Source organism: Physella acuta, unplaced genomic scaffold (assembly GCF_028476545.2).
Source record: "Physella acuta isolate Inbredline_101_S28 unplaced genomic scaffold, ASM2847654v3 ptg001480l, whole genome shotgun sequence".
NCBI classification, from domain to species: domain Eukaryota; kingdom Metazoa; phylum Mollusca; class Gastropoda; family Physidae; genus Physella; species Physella acuta.
Window position 1 is genome coordinate 973,306 of NW_026732995.1, and position 23,283 is coordinate 996,588.

Genomic DNA, 23,283 nt, shown 5'->3' on the forward strand with positions numbered 1-23,283 from the left:
CTTCTCAGATAAAAGGACCAAAAGTTTATGGGTGATTTGGACTTGTTTGAGCTATAAGATGTCATGAGACCACTGTACTGACTTTTGTAATATGTGTGTTGAGACTGTGATAATATGTTGGACAGACATAAACAACATAATTCAAAAAAGTCAGTGCCTTTATTTTTTATTGTCATAAATTATAACAATGTTTGAAGCAAAATTAGGGAAATTAAAGACGTACTCCATGCAGCATGCAAATGAGCAAAGGTTAAATAAATAGAAGTCTATTGCCACACAAGCTCTCTGGGGTCAATACAAAAAAAAGTAGCAAAATGATTTAAGTACATCAGTATACATCAGGTTTTAATTGTTACCATATGGAGAGACAGTAGAAACTAACTAGGTGAAAATCACACACACTTACTTGGTCATGAATGAACAAAAATTGGTATACACATTGCTACAACAAGGAGACATATCCAATGACTACACAATGATAAACACACAGTAATGATGCATGAATCAACTTCATATTGTTTCTTTCATACGTTGCGATCACAGAAAACACAATAGTTGCTGTTTTGGAATACTTGATGACAATAAACGAGGAATAAAATAAACGTGTGTTTTGTCCATGAAAATATACCTGTTTGTTTCAAATATAAAAATTAAAAAAAACTGTGTTAATTGATAGTTCAATAACAAAGATGTGAGTGGGATGACAAAACCTTATGATAAATACAGACCTTGAGAGAATGAGCATAATGGCCTGAAGAACGTATTGAGAAACATACTTTTTCAATATGCATGAATGTAGCTTTTCATGAGTTCATTACACCCAATTACAGAATGCTGAAGTGTAACACCCAATTACAGAATGCTTAAGTGTATCACCTTTATGTTCTGTGCAACATTTCAAAGCTTTAAGTTAAACAATAAAATAATCACAATATGTATATGTATAACTGTAATTTTAAAATATAGTATTTGTTGGGACTTTTTGGAAAAGAACAGAAAAATATGTTAAGTTTCTCTTTACTGAAAACATGCAATCACAGAGAGGTCCCACATAAGAAAAAAATGTATAAATAATTTTAATCTGAAAATAATTATTATAATATAATATACATAAGAATATGATTCAATAGTTTTAATTGTGCTTGTTTCAACAAATCTGAATGCTGCACTAGTCTGTTGATGACAACTTTTGTAGAAGAAAATCATCAAATTATTTGGCATTAATAATTTAAATAGGAGATGGAAGAAATGGAATGAACAAACATTTGACATTTCAAATGACAAAATTCTAATATTCTCACACAATTAACAAACAGAAATATAATTTATTTTTTTTTTAAAACCAAATGACAAAATTTTAAAATTCTTACACATTTAACAAACTGAGAAAATTAATAAAAAAAAAAATGACAACATTTTGAAATCATACATTTAACTCATTGAGAAAATATATTTTTAAAAAGTCTATAAAACTTAAATAGCTCAAGTCACAATTGTATAGGGTCTATTTTTACTTATGACCTAAAAATGTATGTAAAAACTGTCAGGGTCCAAATGTAGATTTGATACATACCTACCAGGTATGCAGTTATTAACCTGTTACTAAAAACATTGACTTATAAAATGCATGCAACATTATTATAATCTTATCAAATAGTTTAGCATTCATAGTGTCTCAATGACTTTTCAACTAACCATTGTTTGGTAGGACATCACAGATTTCACCTTGTTAAACATACTTTAGAGTGAGCCAGTTTGACCAAGTGTATAATCAAGGTAGTTAAAAGTGAAAAAGTAAGTTGCCTCAAAGGTGACTGAGGAGTGGGTGTTTTAAAAATTAAAAATAAGGATTACATCATTCAAAATAATCAATTTTAAATCATATTCATAGAAAACATAAAATTATTTTATAAATATACAAAATATAATAAATTGAAATTACATTTAATTATGCAATACATTTTGTAAGTATTTTGTAATTTTGCAAAGTTCCTAATTGATAAAAAAAAGCAACCAGTTGTACTGACTTTCACTATTGCAAAGATCTGTGTTCAAGCAACCTTATCATTATCAATTTTTTTTAAGTTGGTTGCAATGTATGTTTATACACGTCTGAAAATAAAAAGCTACAGTATATAAAGGTTCAATGTCATAGAGAAAACACTGTATGCTGTATTTTTTTTAAATAGGAAAAAATGCAGTTGCATAGTATTGATGAAATAAAACCATTTGGATTTTTAAATGTCTATTCTTGAGTAATTCTGCCATACACTCAAAGTAAAAAAACAATAATCAGAATGTTAAAATTACATTTTTACATATACCATAATCATGAAAACAAAAATACAATAATACTTTTAAAGTTTTTTTTAATCACAGCATCATTCATACTTTATTCATTAGACTTGTAAAAAGTGACAAAATACACTATTACATGTTTATCAACATACATTGTGGTTTGCAGTTATAGGTAGTTTTTACTCATTCACATGACAAAAATTATGTTCCTACAACAATGAAGAGTTACCGTTATCACATGATAAATTTGTTTACATCTTTAGCAAGAACTGGAAGCTGGTAAAAATGGAATGGAAGACATGGCTTGTTTAAGTAGGATAACTAGTGCACTTACATCAAACCATATTGAAGTTAATTGTATGACAGAGTTAAAGCTGTTTCACTCAAGAACTTATGGAACAGAAGTTATAGAACTGAAGAAATTATAATATAAATTAAAAAAAAACAGACCAACAAAACCATTCAGACATTCAATGTATCACCTAGTGTGGAAAGAGGTCACAGATTGTCATAACTGCCTGTCAATACAAGACCGCAATGGTTTACAACACCGGTTTAACAATATTTTATAATCTTTGAGTGGGGATAATGTGGTATTTTAACAATTTGTAAATGTGTGGGGATACTTGAGGTGGTAATTTAAACAATTATTGTGTGGGGATTATAATACAATACATTTTTAAATTTAAAAAAAATGAGACCATTCAAATTTCCAGGTAAATAATCCGAAAAAAACCTGTTCTTGTAAGTTTCAGCCACACATTTGCTAAAAAAACTATGCCAGATTGCAGCCATTTGTATCAATCAAATTCTTGAGTTTACTTTTAACCTATTAACATTTACAGATCTGTACAAAGGTTTGATCACCTAGGGAAAAATAACTATTAGCAGCTTTATCGCTGATCTCTTAAAAATTCAGCATACAGTTTCTTTAAATCATCTTTGAGTTCAGAGAAGTTGGGTCGTAGGTCTTTCCTAAAAATGTTAAGAGAAAAAGACCAACTTAATTATAGCTGAAGTTGATTTAACATTAACATCAAATAAAAAAAAATTTTAATTTAAACAAAAATATTTATCAATATTTTTATCTCATTTAGATATTTCGCTTAAAAGTCAAACTTTAATTAACATTAATATTTATAATTTAAATTCATGTACACTCCCCTTTAATACACTAGTGTACTTAGAATATAAATCCAACATTTATTACACTACTTTTAGCTTGCTAAACACTCTAGCCATAATCTTCTGAATAGTATAGCTATTTATAATCTCTGAATACCTTCACTACTGACATTAACAATCCATTACCTTGGATTATATTTGCTCATGTGATTAGCCACTACATATTAATTTTGAATCTGCAATCTCATTTAATTTAAAAATTGTCTTCTGTAAATATCGTCACATTAAAGTAAACAAGATGCTAACTTACGTAAACTCCCAGCATGACAACATGATTCGGTAGATACGATCATCACAGTTTCTTGGTTTGCTGAGGCGATTTCCTGACTCAATAAAATGCAGAATTTGCTGTGGTTTCTTCCTCTGTGTTTAAAAAAAATATATATAATCTCATTTTACATAAAAAGATTTAAGGACTTATTCAAAGCCTAAACTTATGCTGGAGTTTTCTTAACATTTTTCATTGAATTACATTGTTGAAATAAGTTTTAGTACCTTAATAAATCTTAATTATCTACAAGATTATAAGAACAGTAGGAGCCCCAAATTATTATTTTAACTAGGAACATCACAAGAACTGGACACCATGAGAATACAGGAGAGTTAAGGAGGACTTACATCATAAGGTCTGGATACCATGAGAATACAGGAGAGGAGGACTTACATCATAAGGTCTGGATACCATGAGAATACAGGAGAGTTAAGGAGGACTTACATCATAAGGTCTGGACACCATGAGAATACAGGAGAGTTAAGGAGGACTTACATCATAAGATCTAGACACCATGAGAATACAGGAGAGTTAAGGAGGACTTACATCATAAGGTCTGGACACCATGAGAATACAGGAGAGTTAAGGAGGACTTACATCATAAGGTCTGGATACCATGAGAATACAGGAGAGTTAAGGAGGACTTAGCTCATAAGATCTGGATACCATGAGAATACAGGAGAGTTAAGGAGGACTTACATCATAAGGTCTGGACACCATGAGAATACAGGAGAGTTAAGGAGGACTTACGTCATAAGGTCTGGATACCATGAGAATACAGGAGAGGAGGACTTACATCATAAGGTCTGGACACCATGAGAATACAGGAGAGGAGGACTTACATCATAAGGTCTGGACACCATGAGAATACAGGAGAGGAGGACTTACGTCATAAGGTCTGGACACCATGAGAATACAGGAGAGTTAAGGAGGACTTACATCATAAGGTCTGGATACCATGAGAATACAGGAGAGTTAAGGAGGACTTACATCATAAGGTCTGGACACCATGAGAATACAGGAGAGTTAAGGAGGACTTACATCATAAGGTCTGGACACCATGAGAATACAGGAGAGTTAAGGAGGACTTACATCATAAGGTCTGGATACCATGAGAATACAGGAGAGTTAAGGAGGACTTACATCATAAGGTCTGGACACCATGAGAATACAGGAGAGTTAAGGAGGACTTACATCATAAGGTCTGGATACCATGAGAATACAGGAGAGTTAAGGAGGACTTACATCATAAGGTCTGGACACCATGAGAATACAGGAGAGTTAAGGAGGACTTACATCATAAGGTCTGGATACCATGAGAATACAGGAGAGTTAAGGAGGACTTACATCATAAGGTCTGGATACCATGAGAATACAGGAGAGTTAAGGAGGACTTACATCATGAGGTCTGGACACCATGAGAATACAGGAGAGGAGGACTTACATCATAAGGTCTGGATACCATGAGAATACAGGAGAGTTAAGGAGGACTTAGCTCATAAGATCTAGACACCATGAGAATACAGGAGAGTTAAGGAGGACTTACATCATAAGGTCTGGACACCATGAGAATACAGGAGAGTTAAGGAGGACTTACATCATAAGGTCTGGACACCATGAGAATACAGGAGAGTTAAGGAGGACTTACATCACAAGATCTAGACGCCATGAGAATACAGGAGAGGAGGACTTACATCATAAGGTCTGGACACCATGAGAATACAGGAGAGTTAAGGAGGACTTACATCATAAGGTCTGGATACCATGAGAATACAGGAGAGTTAAGGAGGACTTAGCTCATAAGATCTAGACACCATGAGAATACAGGAGAGTTAAGGAGGACTTACATCATAAGGTCTGGATACCATGAGAATACAGGAGAGTTAAGGAGGACTTACATCATAAGGTCTGGACACCATGAGAATACAGGAGAGTTAAGGAGGACTTACATCATAAGGTCTGGACACCATGAGAATACAGGAGAGTTAAGGAGGACTTACATCATAAGGTCTGGATACCATGAGAATACAGGAGAGTTAAGGAGGACTTACATCATAAGGTCTGGACACCATGAGAATACAGGAGAGTTAAGGAGGACTTACATCATAAGATCTAGACACCATGAGAATACAGGAGAGTTAAGGAGGACTTACATCATAAGGTCTGGACACCATGAGAATACAGGAGAGTTAAGGAGGACTTACATCATAAGGTCTGGATACCATGAGAATACAGGAGAGTTAAGGAGGACTTAGCTCATAAGATCTAGACACCATGAGAATACAGGAGAGTTAAGGAGGACTTACATCATAAGGTCTGGACACCATGAGAATACAGGAGAGTTAAGGAGGACTTACATCATAAGGTCTGGATACCATGAGAATACAGGAGAGTTAAGGAGGACTTACATCATAAGGTCTGGACACCATGAGAATACAGGAGAGTTAAGGAGGACTTACGTCATAAGGTCTGGATACCATGAGAATACAGGAGAGGAGGACTTACATCATAAGGTCTGGACACCATGAGAATACAGGAGAGGAGGACTTACATCATAAGGTCTGGACACCATGAGAATACAGGAGAGGAGGACTTACGTCATAAGGTCTGGACACCATGAGAATACAGGAGAGTTAAGGAGGACTTACATCATAATGTGTAGACACCATGAGAATACAGGAGAGTTAAGGAGGACTTACATCACAAGATCTGAACACCATGAGAATACAGGAGAGGAGGACTTACATCATAAGGTCTGGCTCCAAATGACATGATCTCCCACATGGTGACACCAAAGCTCCAGACATCAGACTTGTGGTCAAACTTGTGGTAGTACAAACATTCTGGGGCATACCACATCAGTGGCCATCTGCCTGGACCATGAGCCTAGAAAAAAACAACACATTACCAATTTCACTTTTACTTTGATGTCCTTATTCAGAAGTGGTTATACTGTCATAATGTCAGGATAAATAATGTAGCTATTTTGGTCAATGGGGATCTATATTTAACTTATATTTATAGGCATATATATTTTTAGAAGTTTGTTTTATTACATATAATTATATTCTTTGAGGTTTGAGCAAATTTTAAAAATCTAACTGATTTATATGGAATAAGTAGCATCTACATGTAATATAATCATTTTTTTTACCTCAGACATTTTTTGTTGTGATAGAGGAAATAAACAATGAGCTTATTTCCTCTCAACCATAAGAGGATAGAAGCACATATTTTATTTTGTTGACAGCCAGTGAGAGGATATAAGCAACATGCATTTTATCTCTATCGTTGATTGCAATAAGCACTAAGCAATACCTTTTTATTCAATGTGATTACAATTAAATTTAATTTAAATTCCATGCATAAAAAACTGCTTACAAAAATCAAATGAGAAGAAATTTCAAATTACCCAAAAAATATTTTTTTAAACTTAACCAACTGGTTACTTTAAAGCAAAGGGACTGAACTAAGATGCTTACAAGATAATACTCTGAACTGTTGTCAACCATTCTTGACATCCCAAAGTCGCTGATCTTAGCAAAATGATCGGTCACCAACAGCACATTACGAGCAGCAAGGTCACGGTGAACAACATCCATAGATTCTAAGTAGGTCATGCCATCACAGATCTGGAGCATCATTTCCACTTGATGGGACAGTTTCATCTCACTGATGGAAAGGTCAAGGTTATCTCATGATAACAGGATATATTTTACTTGATGGGACAGTTTCATCTCACTGATGGAAAGGTCAAGGTTATGTCATGACAACAGGATATATTTTACTTGATGGGACAGTTTGATCTCACTGATGGAAAGGTCAAGGTTATGTCATGACAACAGGATATATTTTACTTGATGGGACAGTTTCATCTCACTGATGGAAAGGTCAAGGTTATGTCATGACAACAGGATATATTTTACTTGATGGGACAGTTTCATCTCACTGATGGAAAGGTCAAGGTTATCTCATGATAACAGGATATATTTTACTTGATGGGACAGTTTCATCTCACTGATGGAAAGGTCAAGGTTATGTCATGTCATGACAACAGGATATATTTTACTTGATGGGACAGTTTCATCTCACTGATGGAAAGGTCAAGGTTATGTCATGACAACAGGATATATTTTACTTGATGGGACAGTTTGATCTCACTGATGGAAAGGTCAAGGTTATGTCATGACAACAGGATATATTTTACTTGATGGGACAGTTTCATCTCACTGATGGAAAGGTCAAGGTTATGTCATGACAACAGGATATATTTTACTTGATGGGACAGTTTCATCTCACTGATGGAAAGGTCAAGGTTATGTCATGTCATGACAACAGGATATATTTTACTTGATGGGACAGTTTCATCTCACTGATGGAAAGGTCAAGGTTATGTCATGACAACAGGATATATTTTACTTGATGGGACAGTTTCATCTCACTGATGGAAAGGTCAAGGTTATGTCATGACAACAGGATATATTTTACTTGATGGGACAGTTTCATCTCACTGATGGAAAGGTCAGGGTTGTGTCATGACAACAGGATATATTTTACTTGATGGGACAGTTTCATCTCACTGATGGAAAGGTCAGGGTTATGTCATGACAACAGGATATATTTTACAATAGGGCTTTTAAAGTGAAAAATCTAAATTTCAAAAATGAATTTATCAGTAAAATGATGACTGTTTTAAATGTAAAGGAAAAGCTTATGCCAATATTCAAGTTGCAGTTTCATGTGATGTGGAACCTTAAAAGTAACTGTATGGGGGTGGGAGAGATATGTAAATTCTTAGATAAACAAACTCACAGGTGTCTCTCCAGGTATTTTTTTAATGGTCCCAACTCAGCCAGTTCCATCACCAGCATAAGACTTTCACCTTTGCATACACCTGTAAATATAATTCAATAGTGATGTTAGTCATTTTGACCAGTTTTTTAAGTCCTTTCAAAATTAACAAAACAGAAGTCAGTGGTTTTTCTTCAAAAAATATTATCCAAAGTTTGTCTAGTTATAAATATCCAGGCATCTACAAATATACATTTATCCTTTATTTTATATGCATCATCATAATCTTTTCCAGTTCTTGCCCAAAACACAGATGTATCAACGATTTCTGCATACATGGGGATATTGTTGTCACCACTATGACATAAATTTTGAAGTGCCCTAGAATATCTTTGTCTCTTCTTACCTATCATCCTAACAATGTGTTGATGATTCAAGGTTTTCATTAAATTGGCCTCACTCAGAATTTCTCTCTGTAAATGACAATAATTTTATATTTTAAAACATCTGTAACAACTCCGTGAAAGCTGATGCACAACTGTTTTAATATTGTAATACAAATATGAATGTTTTATCATGCTATATTTTTTTTTTAAATAAAAAGATGTGGGTATCTCTTACCTCCCCAGCTGGGTCATTGTTTTTGAGAGTTTTGACAGCCACCGGAACAGTTTTTGACTTAGATAACTGGCACATCCCTTTCCTTACCTCCCCAAACTGACCAGAACCTGTACATGAAAAACAATTTTTAGCACAACTGGGGAAATGGGGAAAGGTAAATTTTGATGGGGAAATGTGGAAAGGAATACTTTGATTGGGGAAATTTGATAAGTAAACTTTGATGGGGAAATGTGGAAAGGAATACTTTGATTGGGGAAATTTGATAAGTAAACTTTGATGGGGGAAATGGGGAAAGGTAAACTTTGATTAGGAAATTTGATAAGTAAACTTTGATGGAGAAATGAGGAAAGGTAAACTTTGATGGGGGAAATGTGGAAAGGTAAACTTTGATGGGGGAAATGTGGAAAGGTAAACTTTGATGGGGGAAATGTGGAAAGGAATACTTTGATTGGGGAAATTTGATAAGTAAACTTTGATGGGGGAAATGTGGAAAGGTAAACTTTGATGGGGAAATGTGGAAAGGAATACTTTGATTGGGGAAATTTGATAAGTAAACTTTGATGGGGGAAATGTGGAAAGGTAAACTTTGATGGAGAAATGAGGAAAGGTAAACTTTGATGGAGAAATGAGGAAAGGTAAACTTTGATGGGGGAAATGTGGAAAGGTAAACTTTGATGGGGAAATGTGTACTCACCTAATTTTCCTTCAAGTATCACCTGATCTGGTCTAAGGTCTTTAGATAACACGTCCTGCCTTATGTCTATGTATATGCTCTCTAATTGTTCTGCTTGTTCTTGAGATATAGCCGGGCCTAGAGGGGCTGTATAACAATGGATTAAAGTTTTGTTTAACCAGTCGAAAGATGTCATGTAACAATGTCTGGTTTTAACGATTTCACATAGTTAATTTTTGTAAATTTATAAATTACCAATTTAGCATTCCATTTCTGTTTTAATTTATTTTTCTAATGGCATTTTCTATATCAAATTCCTCAACTATTTTTTTTTAAGAAAACTGACTTACAAGGCATATTTTCTATATCATCATCTTCCTCGACTTTATTCTTCAAGAAAACTGACTTACAAGGCATATTTTCTATATCATCGTCTTCCTCAACATCCTGAACAGGTCTGTCCCAAAACAGAGGCTCATGCTGTGGTATTGGGGGTGGGGGCCTATCTGGGGTGCGTGCAGGTGGGCGACGGGGTGGTAAAGCAGGGTCACTGTTTGTTTCTTCTCTAACTTGCCCTCGGATCCCTGGCTGTGGATGATCAGATTTATTTTTTTTTAAATTTCACTTAGTTCATTTTCCATCTCTTTTACCAGTAATAAATGATGATGAAAGTTAGCAATAAATTTCAGAATTTTTTTTAAAAGCAACAAAATATAATTTGACAAGAAAGTTGATTTAAAAAAAATTAAAACCTAAATAAAGATGAGTATTTACATTAAAAGAAAAAACCATAAACTGCTTTAAATCAAAGCACACACAAAAAAAATCTAGATAAATATTTAAATTATGAATAACTGTTAATCAAGTTGTAATAATCCTTCATGAATCGGCCCTACATCTGATATTTTTGTATTCTAACAAACAAAAACTAAACACTGATTTTCATAATTGCATTCATGAGACTGTACTAAACTAATGTTTTAAAAGAAAGATAATTTTTTGCACTGTACCTTTTGAGTTAAATTCTTACTCAGTTTCCTGTAATCTAAAATAAATAGTTTAAATAGATCAGTAAAGCTAGAAATAAGTCAGGTTTCAAGAAAACAAAATTGTGTACACAAAGACTGAAACACAAGATTTACTTTTCTTGCAAACTGCAATAATTAATCATAATGAAACAGTTGTCAAACATCAAGAATTGTTTTGAATATTTCAGATAGAAGTCACCCACTAAGTGGATTTTTGCATTAAACACAACCAAAGTATGTGTTTTTTTGTTTTAATGAGTGTCTATATAATTTTTAAAGAGGAACTTAATAAAGTAATTAGCATTAAAATATCAGACTGTAATAAAATGCAATTAAATGGAAGAGTTATCTTACTTTCCCAGGCATTGTGCATTGTATCAGGTGAAGGACAAGGAACAGATAATCTACATGGGAGACCATCACGTTTATTATGATAATGGTCAACTAACTGAAAAAAAGAGAAAAAAATATTTTTAAACAAAATGCATGAAATTACTTTCTTTTGTTAAAATCAATATTGCTAATAAAAGAAATATTTCTTGGTAGTTACAATGTCCAGAAAAAAGCAAGACTATAAAATTTTATTGTTAGGCCTCTGACCCAATCTAATTAAGTAATTGAAACTAATCAGGAAGTTTAATGACATGAACCACAGTGTTATCTACATGACTCATTCAATTTAACCTGTGTATATATAGAGGGAGACAAAGCTATTGAATTTCATTTTCTAACCACAGCATTTTAACAGCAGAAACCACTATAATGTGTTTAATCCAGCCTTTAAGTAGAATCAACAATGCCAATGATAGTTACGACAGTAAATGAATAACAGTTTGAGCATTGGTAAATTACATTTTAATACATCTTCAAAAAAGAACTAAATAGAATTAATTTTCAAAGTAGAAATCTGTTTACACTTACAATTATTAGAGCTTTAAATCTATGCCCATTTTCTATCGAGTATGTTTCTCCATCATTGACCAAAATAAAATAATGGCGCATTGTTCCTTCATGACTCATTGTGAGAGCAAATGTTTGACCATCTGTCCTAGTACGAATTCTAAGGGTGGAAAATAAAATTTTATTAGCATCAATGTTATTTAGTTTACTCAAAAAAACATATTTTGATTGAAAAAACTGAGAAAAATCTTGTTATAATAACTTACATAAATTTTCCACTTTCATGACCGGATTCTTCGAGTCTTTTGATACATTCATCTCTAGATATGGTTCCATGAAACCAAGGCATTTTTTCATGCATGGTCCTTAATACATGCATCAACAGTGACTCTCTCATTGGTCCAAGTGCTCGCGATAAATTAGCATTCTAAACAACAAATATAATGCACTCAGGTAAAATATTATCTAAACATTTTATTAAACAATTAGAATTACAAATGTTTCAAAATTAGTATTCTAAACAATAAATACAAGGCACTTAAGTAAAATACACATAGAATTACAAATGCTTAACAAAATGTGTTTTAAAAGATTACCATATTTCTAGCTGCTGATCTCATGTGTGTGTGCAGATCCTGATAGCTAAGGCCCCTGAAAGCAATAGCATCCTGATCTGGTCTACGGCAGCAGGGAATTTTCGGGACTGTAACAAAACCAGTCTTATGTGTTTGATAGTGTTGTATAAGCGCAACAGGATCTCTAAAGGTCACCCCTTCGGCAATCATAAACTGACCATCGATTTTCTTTTCAATTGAATAATGAACAGGTCTGAAAAAAAAACCATCTCCTCAATTAATAAAATAGATTAATTTTTTTTTTACAAAAGTAGTAATTAGCACAAATATAAAGTACATTAAAAATAAGGACTAGTTTGTTTTAACAAAATACTTTAAAATGTTGACTTCTCACCTGCCTTCATACGCCATGGAAAGAGAAAAGTTACCCATAGGAGTAATACTTTCACGGAGTAAATATAAACCATCTTCCATGCCATTAACTGCCAGAATCTCTTCTGCCTCTTGTCTTGTAATTCGTCCATAAAAATATAACTCATTGTAAACCCTGGGGATTTCTGGCTCTTCTTCATTATTTAAATTATCACTAGAAAGTTTTTTATGAAACAACTGAGAAGCTTTCTTTAACATCTTGGTAATAATACGTTGTTAAGCTAGGGAGTGAAGTATACTATAACAAGTCAGATGAGCAGGTTTTGGTCAGTGCTCAGAAATATACAACATGTATTTTCAAAGCAATGTCCTCCATTGTCAAACATAGTCGCCACATTATTTTGAAATCCTTTAACCCATAGTAAAGCTTTAACCTGCAGAAAAATCAAGTAAGACATCTTTGTTAACATAAGTTAATTAAGGCCATACACCATTTTTGGCTAGATATTTAGGGTGTTTAAGTTTTTTAAAAATCATGAAATATGTTAGTGAATCTATAAAATAGTTAAATTTCCAAAGTTGAAATTCCAAAATAGCCATCACAGTCAAGGTACACTATACAACTAGTTACAGTTGCACAAAAACAGTATTCCACTGAAATTATTCCCAGTTGCTTGACTACTAACCATGGTATAGCCACTATTATTAGCCAAAACTTAAAACTAACCTTAGACTTAACTTGAAAGCTAACACTTATATCTTGCTATTTGACATTAAATAGAAGTAGTAAGAAATGCTAACTGGCAAGAACCCAACTACAAAAACATATGTCTTCTGTTTATCAATGTAGACTGATTTACTAGTTTTACTTATTTAAAATTTTATTTCCAGTAATGAAGTGATATTATAATGTTATAATTTGGGGCCTAGTAGAACTAATATTGCCCTATAGTTTAACACTAAAATCATAGCCTATTATTAGTTTTTAACTAGCTTTTATCCTACTTTTTAGGCTGTTTAAAATGTATTCAAATAACATTACTACCATAGGTCTAATTTAGTAAAATTTTCTTGCTATAAATAATTATGTGGTATGAGTTATACCAGTGTCTGATAATAGCAAATCAATATAATCATCTTAATAAATAGGTGTCAGGTTACTGGTAGTTCAACTAAATATACATGACTTGCTAATGTCAACACTAACCCTATACCTAACCCAAGTCCTACCATAGCCCTAACCCTAATTTCTAACCATAAAACAACCTCAACCTAACATGCCTATTTTCAGAAGTCTATTGTCATCATCATCATTCCTTTGTGGCCCCTGGGGAACAAAGGGCTGCAACCACACATCTCCATCGGACTCGGTTTTGGGCTGCCCCCTTTATCTGTGCCCATGTGTGCCCAGCTGCTTTCGCCTCGTCTTCAACCGTTCTTCTCCATGTCTTCCTTGGCCGGCCCACCCTCCTTTTTCCCTGGGGATTCCAGTCTAAAGCATGCCTTGCGATGTTTTCTTTTTCCTTTCTTAATGTGTCCGATCCATCCCCATTTTCGGTCCTTGACATCTGCCTCTATTGGCTGTTGCTTTAAAGTTCGCCACAGGTCTTTGTTTGATATTTTGTCTGGCCATCTTATTTTAAGTATATGCCGTAAGCATTTGTTTACGAATGCCTGTAGCTTATCAGTATTTGTCTTCTTACCCTCCAAGTCTCCGAGCCATTGTCAGTCACCGGTAATACCAATAATCCATAATTGTAATACTAGATTAGACCTAACTTTACCAGTTCTGACTTTCATCAATATCATATAAACAGTGGCATATCAAGGTGGGAGCAGGGGGAGTTGCCACCCCCCTTCAAACATTTATAAAAAATGTAAACAGAGCCGTAGGTGAAGTATAACTAAAATAAGGAAGCTGAAATGGATTGTTAATAAAGTCACCTGTCTTGTTATCAGAGTTTGTACCTCATATAATAATAAATATAAAAAACTCCTTAACCCTTATTGAGGTCATTAGGGCACCACAGAGTGCTGTGTTAAGTATCGCATGGTGACCCTCACCCCTCTCTATCTAGGTGGCTCGCCTTCGTCATGAACATGTGGCCATTAAAGTTCATCTAGGAACTCTTGTGCCTTGGACAGTGACCTTTACTGGAAGGCCATTTGCCCAGTGATGCCATGTTACCATCCGTTAACTGATTATGGAGTTTTCTCTCCTAGAATACAGGACTGATAGGTAGATTAAAGAAAGATTGCATAAAACTGCCAGCAGTCTCATTTCAGCCTGGCAAAATATCTGTCTTACATTAGAAGATGTGAGCATGCTCAAACATTGGGCTAGAAAATGTAGTTCTTTAAAATAAAATTTCTACAAAGCAAATAAGTTTAAATTTGAAAATGTGTATTACAAAAAACCTACATTAGTGTATTCATACTTGTAATAGCTAACCACAAAAGGTAATTATTAATGTGTAGGCCTAATTGTTCCTACATGTTGCAGTGTTTCTATAATCCCCCCCCCTCCTCACAGCAATATCCATGAAAGTACATGTTGCACAGTGTTTCTATTATCCCCCCCCCCCCTCACAGCGATGTCCATGAAAGTAACACTCCTTGTACATTGCTTTTGATTTCTAATGACTAGCCTGTGTTATTGTAATTGACTCTTCCAAAAATAATGTGTTAAGTTATAAAAAGTTTTTAATTTTAGGGCCTAGTAATACTAGTATTAATAGTAGTTTTATTATTATTCAATGAATGGCTAGAAATTAGGGCAGGGATATTTGTCTGGTTGGACTTGGTTGAAGCTTGAACTTGAGGGTTTATAAATAATTTAAATTATTAAAATTGCGCGAATTAGGCCCTAATCATAAAAAATTCATTAGGCCCTCTAGACTCTAGATTTGAGTATTTTTAGTAAAATAAAACATACCCCTGTTTCTATTTATTAATTTGGTGGTTTTTATTTTAAGCAACTGGTGGGCAAGTAGGTGAGACAGTGACTGAGAGAAATTACATCACAGTACAGTACAACATTCAACAAGCGGCAATTTTTATAATGAGCAACACTTGCTGTAACAACTGTGGTGACTTACTTTAATTTCACAAATTAATAGATTAGTTATTGTGTATCATCCCTTTTCTAGATCAAGACTACATAATCGATGATCTTCTTTAAATATTCCCTTTAAATAACTGGAAAAAAAAAGAATGTTCTTGGTAAGCGGTTTTAGACTACTAGTTTAGATCCTAGATTCTAGGTCTACTAGGAAGTAAAATTTTATATTTAGGCCGACTACAATGTTCTTTTTAGTGCTAGGCCTATAGTTCTCTTGACTCATTGCTGTCTCGTCAACCAATGGTTTATTGGACAGAAAATTCGCATCGCAAGATTATATAAAATAATTATTAATAAAAATATTAATTTATAAAAAATTAGCCGTATGAAGTCTATGAATGAAGCCAGTTACACCGGCCATATCTAAATATGTTTATCTTGGTCAATAGACTGTGCTAAATAACAGGTTTAGTTACTGTAGTAAGGGGGTCGTCCATAAATGACGTCACACTCGTAAGGGGGGGGGGGGGGGTCCGTAATTGTGTGACGGTGTGTGATGAGGGGGAGGGGGGGGGAATTCAGATTGTGCGACGTAAGTCTTTGACATTAACAAAAAGTAATTGAAGTGGATTGTAATGACTGACGAGAAGCCGCGTTGGTTGTTAACAGTCTTTATTATGTACAGACGCCATCATGCAAAGAGAGAGGAAGCAGGTGGCGAGAGAGGACTATTTATAGATAACAACATGTAAGGGACATCACTCAAGATAACAATATAAATATAATACTAATACAGAGAGTGAGTTCCCTTGACCTCACAATTAACTCAATCTATTACATCCCTTTACCCTTAGAACACAATAACACATCTCTCAATAGAACAATTGATAGTATCCTAAAATCACCAATTATATTGTAACATGAACACTATGGTAGATTACATCCTTACAAACAATGCACAATATGCCACAACATAATCAAAATACAAAACAATAATGTCAAAGTCCTTTTGACCTTTAGAATCATAGGTCTAACTTATTTGGGACTTTGATTGTCCTGCTTGACCTTCTCAGTGGCTTCTGATTTGGTGACTCAAGATTCTGACCATCTGGATTCTCTATCTCAGGAGGTCTAGGATTTAAATCATTAACTCCAGAATTTACATTTTCTGACTCCAGACAACTTGGTTCACTCATATCAACAGAACTTGGTTGTGGAACAAACTGAGTTGGTGTGAACTGATCAGACTTGGTGGGATTGACAGATTCACACTTATTATCTGCACAAGTTATTTTTAACTTTATAAGACACAGGTCCTATACATTGAACAATTTGACCTGGTATCTATTTTTCCTTTCTCCCATAATTTCTTAGATACACATTCTTATTAACACCAAATTCTCTTTCAATGGGTGTTCTGTCATGATTGACTTTTTGAATTGGCATCTGAAAGTATTAAATGGCAAAAATCTTTTTCTCTTTTCTTTTGATGTTACCCTTTTAGTTTCTGTAAGTGCTAATGATGTTAGCAAAGTTGTTTGATGATCACATTCCTTCTTACTAATGTATTTTCTTTAAAACATTTGAAATTGCCATATCACCATAATCATTTATTAAGTTACAAATACTTTGTTTAGGCAACTCTGACTGATAATGGACTGTATCTTCTCCATCTTTTATATTATCTTCACAAAGGTTTTTATTTCTTATTTAATATGGCCTTAAGTCATCATTCACAGACTTTTCAGGCCAACCATTCTTACAGTACTCATATACTTTTATTAAGCACTCATCTTTTTGTGTTTTCCTTTTAATATCATTCACATTTATATTGGAGTTATCCATGATAGTGAAGAGAACAAATACATCTTCTGGTACATAGCTCAGGCTTTGGTTTTTTAAAGGTAATCTACTAAGACTATCTGCACTATTCTCAGATCCAGGTTTGTATTTCAATTCATAATTGTATGCAGTTAGTGTGATAGCCCATCTTTGAATCCTTGGTGAGGCATGCTCAGGTAGGGTTTTGTTTTCTCCAAATAAACCTAGCAATGGTTTATGATCTGTAAAGATGGTGAACTTCCTACCAAACAGAAACTTATGAAATTTCTTAACACCAAAAATGATGCCTAAGCCTTCCCTATCTAACTGAGAATAATTTTTCTCAGCCTGATTCAAAGATCTACTGGCAAAAGCAATGGGTCTGTCACCCTTCTCATCCATGTGGGACAAGACTGCTCCTACACCATCTGGTGAAGCATCACATGTCAATACAAGTCTTTTCCCTGGGTCATAGTGAGTTAGTAAGGTGTCAGCAGACAAAGCCTCTTTTGCTGTATTAAAAGCAGTATCTTGTTGTTTACCCCAGTGCCAAGTTGCATTTTTCTGTAGCAGCTTGTACAGTGGTGATAGTTTACCAGACAGATTTCCTATGAACTTTGCATAGTAATTTATTAAGCCCAAAAAAGCTCTTAGTTGTTGGGTATTTTCAGGTTTGGGTGCTTCTTTAATGGCTTTTGTTTTCTCAGGTTGAGGTCTGATGCCTTGTTTGCTCAATATATAACCAAGAAAACTAATTTCTGTCAGCATGAATTGACATTTATCTTTGTTTATCTTTAAACCTTTTTCACCAACAATTTTCAAGACTTTATCTAGTGTTTTAAGATGTTCAGTGTCATTCTTACCAGTTATGTACACATTGTCAAAGTACACACAAACATTTGGAATATCCTTAAAAATACTGTCCATGACAGCTTGGAAAATTCCAGGGCTAGATGATATGCCAAAACATAGTCTTTCATATTGGTAGAGTCCTTTATGTGTGTTTATTGTCGTATAGACTTTTGAATCTGGATGCAGTTCTAGTTGAGTGTAAGCATGACTAAAGTCTAATTCAGTGAATTTGTCTCCTCCTGGCAAATTCAAAGAAATTTCCTCAATGTTAGGTATAGGGTACCTATTTAGCTCTATTTGCTTATTCAGTGTAGTTTTATAATCTCCACAAATTCTTATAGAACCATCCTTCTTTAACACTGGCACAATGGGCGTTGCCCAATCGGAATAGTCTACCTTCTTTATGATGCCATTAGATTCCAATCTACTTAGCTCATTTTCAATTTTATTCCTCATTGCATAAGGTGGAACTCTAGCTTTGCAGTATCTTGGATTTGTGTCTTTAATGCTTAACTTCACTGTTCTATCATTTAGTAAACCTGAGTTACCAAAAACACATTTATTTTCAGATATAACTTTATCTAGTGAAGTAAGACTAGATTCTTTTACATTCTTCAATGAACAAATACTCTCCCAATTTAACTTAAGATCACTTAACCAGTTCCTACCTAGTAATGGCGGTCCATTTCCTTCAACCACAAGAAGAGGAAGTTTAACACTTTGACCATTATAACTTACATGAACCATACACTCTCCTATTACCGGAACATTGTCACCAGTGTATGTTGTTAGACACTTGTGACATGGCTGTAGAGGCACTGATCCTCCTATGACAGCGTCAAAATCTTTCTTTGTTATGACTGTTAGAGATGCTCCAGTGTCCAGTTGGAAGCTGATGCTCTTACCGTTGATATAAACTGGTACATTGATGGGAGCATGACTTATTGATTTCACAGAGAACAGGTTGAAATCCGGCTGCGAATCAGTTTGAGCATTTTCACAGGTAGAGTGGTTCATTGGTTGGGTTAGGTAGTCTTGGTGAGAGTTAACATAGTGCTGCTTTTGGCTGCGGTACTGTCTTGACTGGCTAGATTTAGCAACAGACGAAGACTTTGCGAAGCAGGCCTTAGCAATGTGACCTTGCTTACCGCACTTATAACAAGTTGCTAACTTGAACTTGCACCGATGAGATGCATGGGGACCTTTGCATCGATGACATTTTTGATAATTATTACTAGATTTAGATCTAGGATTTGAACGAGCAGGCTGTTTAGCATAAGTTGGAATGCTCTGATGGGGTTGATGTTTATTGACTAACCTGCTGTTTACTGCATGGATCTCTGAAGGTGCTAAAGATCTCGCCGCATCTGATGACTGCTGGAATGACATTGCAAGTTGTATTGCTTTTTCCAATTTTAGATCTGACTCGAGCAGCAACTTTCTTTGAATATCAGGGCTGTTTACACCTGTCACAAACTTTTCACATAATCTGTCAGACAGCGTGTCTCCGAATTCACAAAATTCACTTAAATGACGTAAAGCAGCAACATATTCTGATATTGACTCGTTTGGTTGACGAGTCCTACTGTCAAATCTAGCTCTACATAAAAACTTTGATGGGGTAGGCGCATGGTGGTCTGTTAGCAATTTGCTCAGCTCGTTAAAGCTCTTGGTATCTGGACTAGCTGGTGCGCATAAGTCCTTTAGTAGCCTAAATTGTTGAGGCCCTATGACTGTTAACAAAACAGCTCTCTTTTTGGCTTCTATCGTCACGTTGTTAGCTTCTAGGTAAAAGCTTAACCTCTCTAGGTAATCTTGAATGATTTCATCATTCGCATCAAATTCTTTTATTTGGCCATACAGCGCCATAATTCTAGAAATAATTAGCTAATAAGCTCTAGCAAACCTCTTTTTTGCGTAAGTAGGTGCTCTTTCTAGTAGATGTTTATCCTTCGTCGCCAAATGACGTGGATTGTAATGACTGACGAGAAGCCGCGTTGGTGTTAACAATCTTTTATTTACAGACCAGCCATGATGGTAAGAGAGAGGAAGTGAGAAGTGGCGAGAGACTTATATACATAACAACATGTAAGGGACATCACTCAAGATAACAATATAAATATAATACTAATACAGAAGAGTGAGTTCCCTTGACCTCACAATTATTTCAATCTATTACAGTAATGTTAGAAAACAAATGTTTAATTTTAGCCGTAGTTTCGCGTTTTAGAAAACTGTTTTAATAAATTGTAATAGGAATTGATTAAAATACTCTATGTTGAGAGAGTTCAGACAAGATTTTGGAAAAATATCAATGTTCTAAGAAAAATTCAACTACAATTTTGAGGGGGGGGGGGGGTTGTTGGCTGAGGCGTGACGTCATTTTAGGGGGGTGTGGCTTTTTGCGACGCTGTGTGACGGAGGGGAGGGGGGAGGTAAAATTACTAAAAATCGTCAAAACAATCGTCATTTATGAATGCCATGTCTTGATTACCTCCCCTCAAGTACGAATCGTCGCAAAAATATCAACCCCCCTCCATATATCAACCCCCCTCCATCTAGGTGTGTGCCACCAATTTTTTCAGGTTTGACGTTTCCACCCCTCCCCATTGTCACAGCCACACCACACCCCCCAGTAGCGTAGAGAGGGGGGGGGCATATGTCCCCGGGCGCCGACCTTAGGGGGCGCCAAAATGGGTTGGAAAAATAAATTGAGAGGTTAAGGTGGGTGCAAATCGAAATCTTGGGGGGGGGGTTGCAAATCGAAATCTTGAGGGGGGCGCAAACCGAAAAGTTTGTCCCCCGGGCGCCGGGAAGGGTCGCTACGCCTCTGACACACCCCCCCCCCCCCACACACACACACATCAAACAATCGACTACACAATCAAGTCCACCCAGCTCAGACTCATGTTAGGAGTCTGTAGGACATCCCAGAGTCCACCCAGCTCAGACTCATGTTAGGAGTCTGTAGGACATCCCAGAGTCCACCCAGCTCAGACTCATGTTAGGAGTCTGTAGGACATCCCAGAGTCCACCCAGCTCAGACTCATGTTAGGAGTCTGTAGGACATCCCAGAGTCCACCCAGCTCAGACTCATGTTAGGAGTAGGAGTCTGTAGGACATCCCAGAGTCCACACAGCTCAGACTCATGTTAGGAGTAGGAGTCTGTAGGACATCCCAGAGTCCACCCAGCTCAGACTCATGTTAGGAGTAGGAGTCTGTAGGACATCCCAGAGTCCACCCAGCTCAGACTCTTAGAAGTCTGTAGGACATCCCAGAGTCCACCCAGCTCAGACTCATGTTAGGAGTAGGAGTCTGTAGGACATCCCAGAGTCCACCCAGCTCAGACTCATGTTAGGAGTAGGAGTCTGTAGGACATCCCAGAGTCCACCCAGCTCAGACTCATGTTAGAAGTCTGTAGGACATCCCAGAGTCCACCCAGCTCAGACTCATGTTAGGAGTAGGAGTCTGTAGGACATCCCAGAGTCCACCCAGCTCAGACTCATGTTAGGAGTCTGTAGGACATCCCAGAGTCCACCCAGCTCAGACTCATGTTAGGAGTCTGTAGGACATCCCAGAGTCCACCCGGCTCGGACTCATGTTAGGAGTCTGTAGGACATCCCAGAGTCCACCCAGCTCAGACTCATGTTAGGAGTCTGTAGGACATCCCAGAGTCCACCCAGCTCAGACTCATGTTAGGAGTCTGTAGGACATCCCAGAGTCCACCCAGCTCAGACTCATGTTAGGAGTCTGTAGGACATCCCAGAGTCCACCCAGCTCAGACTCATGTTAGGAGTCTGTAGGACATCCCAGAGTCCACCCAGCTCAGACTCATGTTAGGAGTCTGTAGGACATCCCAGAGTCCACCCAGCTCAGATTTAAGAGTCTGTAGGACATCCCAGAGTCCACCCGGCTCGGACTCATGTTAGGACTAGGAGTCTGTAGGACATCCCAGAGTCCACACAGCTCAGACTCATGTTAGGAGTAGGAGTCTGTAGGACATCCCAGAGTCCACCCAGCTCAGACTCATGTTAGGAGTCTGTAGGACATCCCAGAGTCCACCCAGCTCAGACTCATGTTAGGAGTCTGTAGGACATCCCAGAGTCCACCCAGCTCAGACTAATGTTAGGAGTATGTAGGACATCCCAGAGTCCACCCAGCTCAGACTCATGTTAGGAGTCTGTAGGACATCCCAGAGTCCACCCAGCTCAGACTCATGTTAGGAGTCTGTAGGACATCCCAGAGTCCACCCAGCTCAGACTCATGTTAGGAGTCTGTAGGACATCCCAGAGTCCACCCAGCTCAGACTTAGGAGTCTGTAGGACATCCCAGAGTCCACCCGGCTCGGACTCATGTTAGGACTAGGAGTCTGTAGGACATCCCAGAGTCCACCCGGCTCGGACTCATGTTAGGAGTAGGAGTCTGTAGGACATCCCAGAGTCCACCCAGCTCAGACTCATGTTAGGAGTCTGTAGGACATCCCAGAGTCCACACAGCTCAGACTTAGGAGTCTGTAGGACATCCCAGAGTCCACCCGGCTCGGACTCATGTTAGGACTAGGAGTCTGTAGGACATCCCAGAGTCCACCCAGCTCAGACTCATGTTAGGAGTCTGTAGGACATCCCAGAGTCCACCCAGCTCAGACTCATGTTAGGAGTCTGTAGGACATCCCAGAGTCCACCCGGCTCGGACTCATGTTAGGAGTCTGTAGGACAACCCACAGTCCACACAGCTCAGACTCATGTTAGGAGTAGGAGTCTGTAGGACATCCCAGAGCCCACCCAGCTCAGACTCATGTTAGGAGTCTGTAGGACATCCCAGAGTCCACCCAGCTC

At 36.5% G+C, this 23,283-nt stretch overlaps 1 protein-coding gene across 1 annotated transcript; it reads right to left on the reverse strand.

Annotated features, from left to right (window-relative positions):
• Positions 1–140: 140 nt before the first annotated feature.
• LOC131928259 (tyrosine-protein kinase SYK) lies at positions 141–15,993 on the reverse strand. Its single transcript, XM_059284229.1, has 16 exons — positions 15,813–15,993; positions 12,737–13,148; positions 12,364–12,595; positions 12,034–12,194; positions 11,789–11,927; positions 11,222–11,315; positions 10,850–10,884; positions 10,250–10,427; positions 9,861–9,986; positions 9,167–9,273; positions 8,952–9,018; positions 8,567–8,648; positions 7,237–7,426; positions 6,500–6,640; positions 3,734–3,846; positions 141–3,273 (listed from the first exon to the last, which is right to left on the reverse strand). The coding sequence occupies exons 2-16, from the start codon at positions 12,970–12,972 to the stop codon at positions 3,192–3,194; spliced, it is 1,983 nt and encodes a 660-aa protein (XP_059140212.1). The 5' UTR covers positions 12,973–13,148; positions 15,813–15,993; the 3' UTR covers positions 141–3,191.
• Between the last annotated feature and the right edge of the window lie 7,290 nt (positions 15,994–23,283).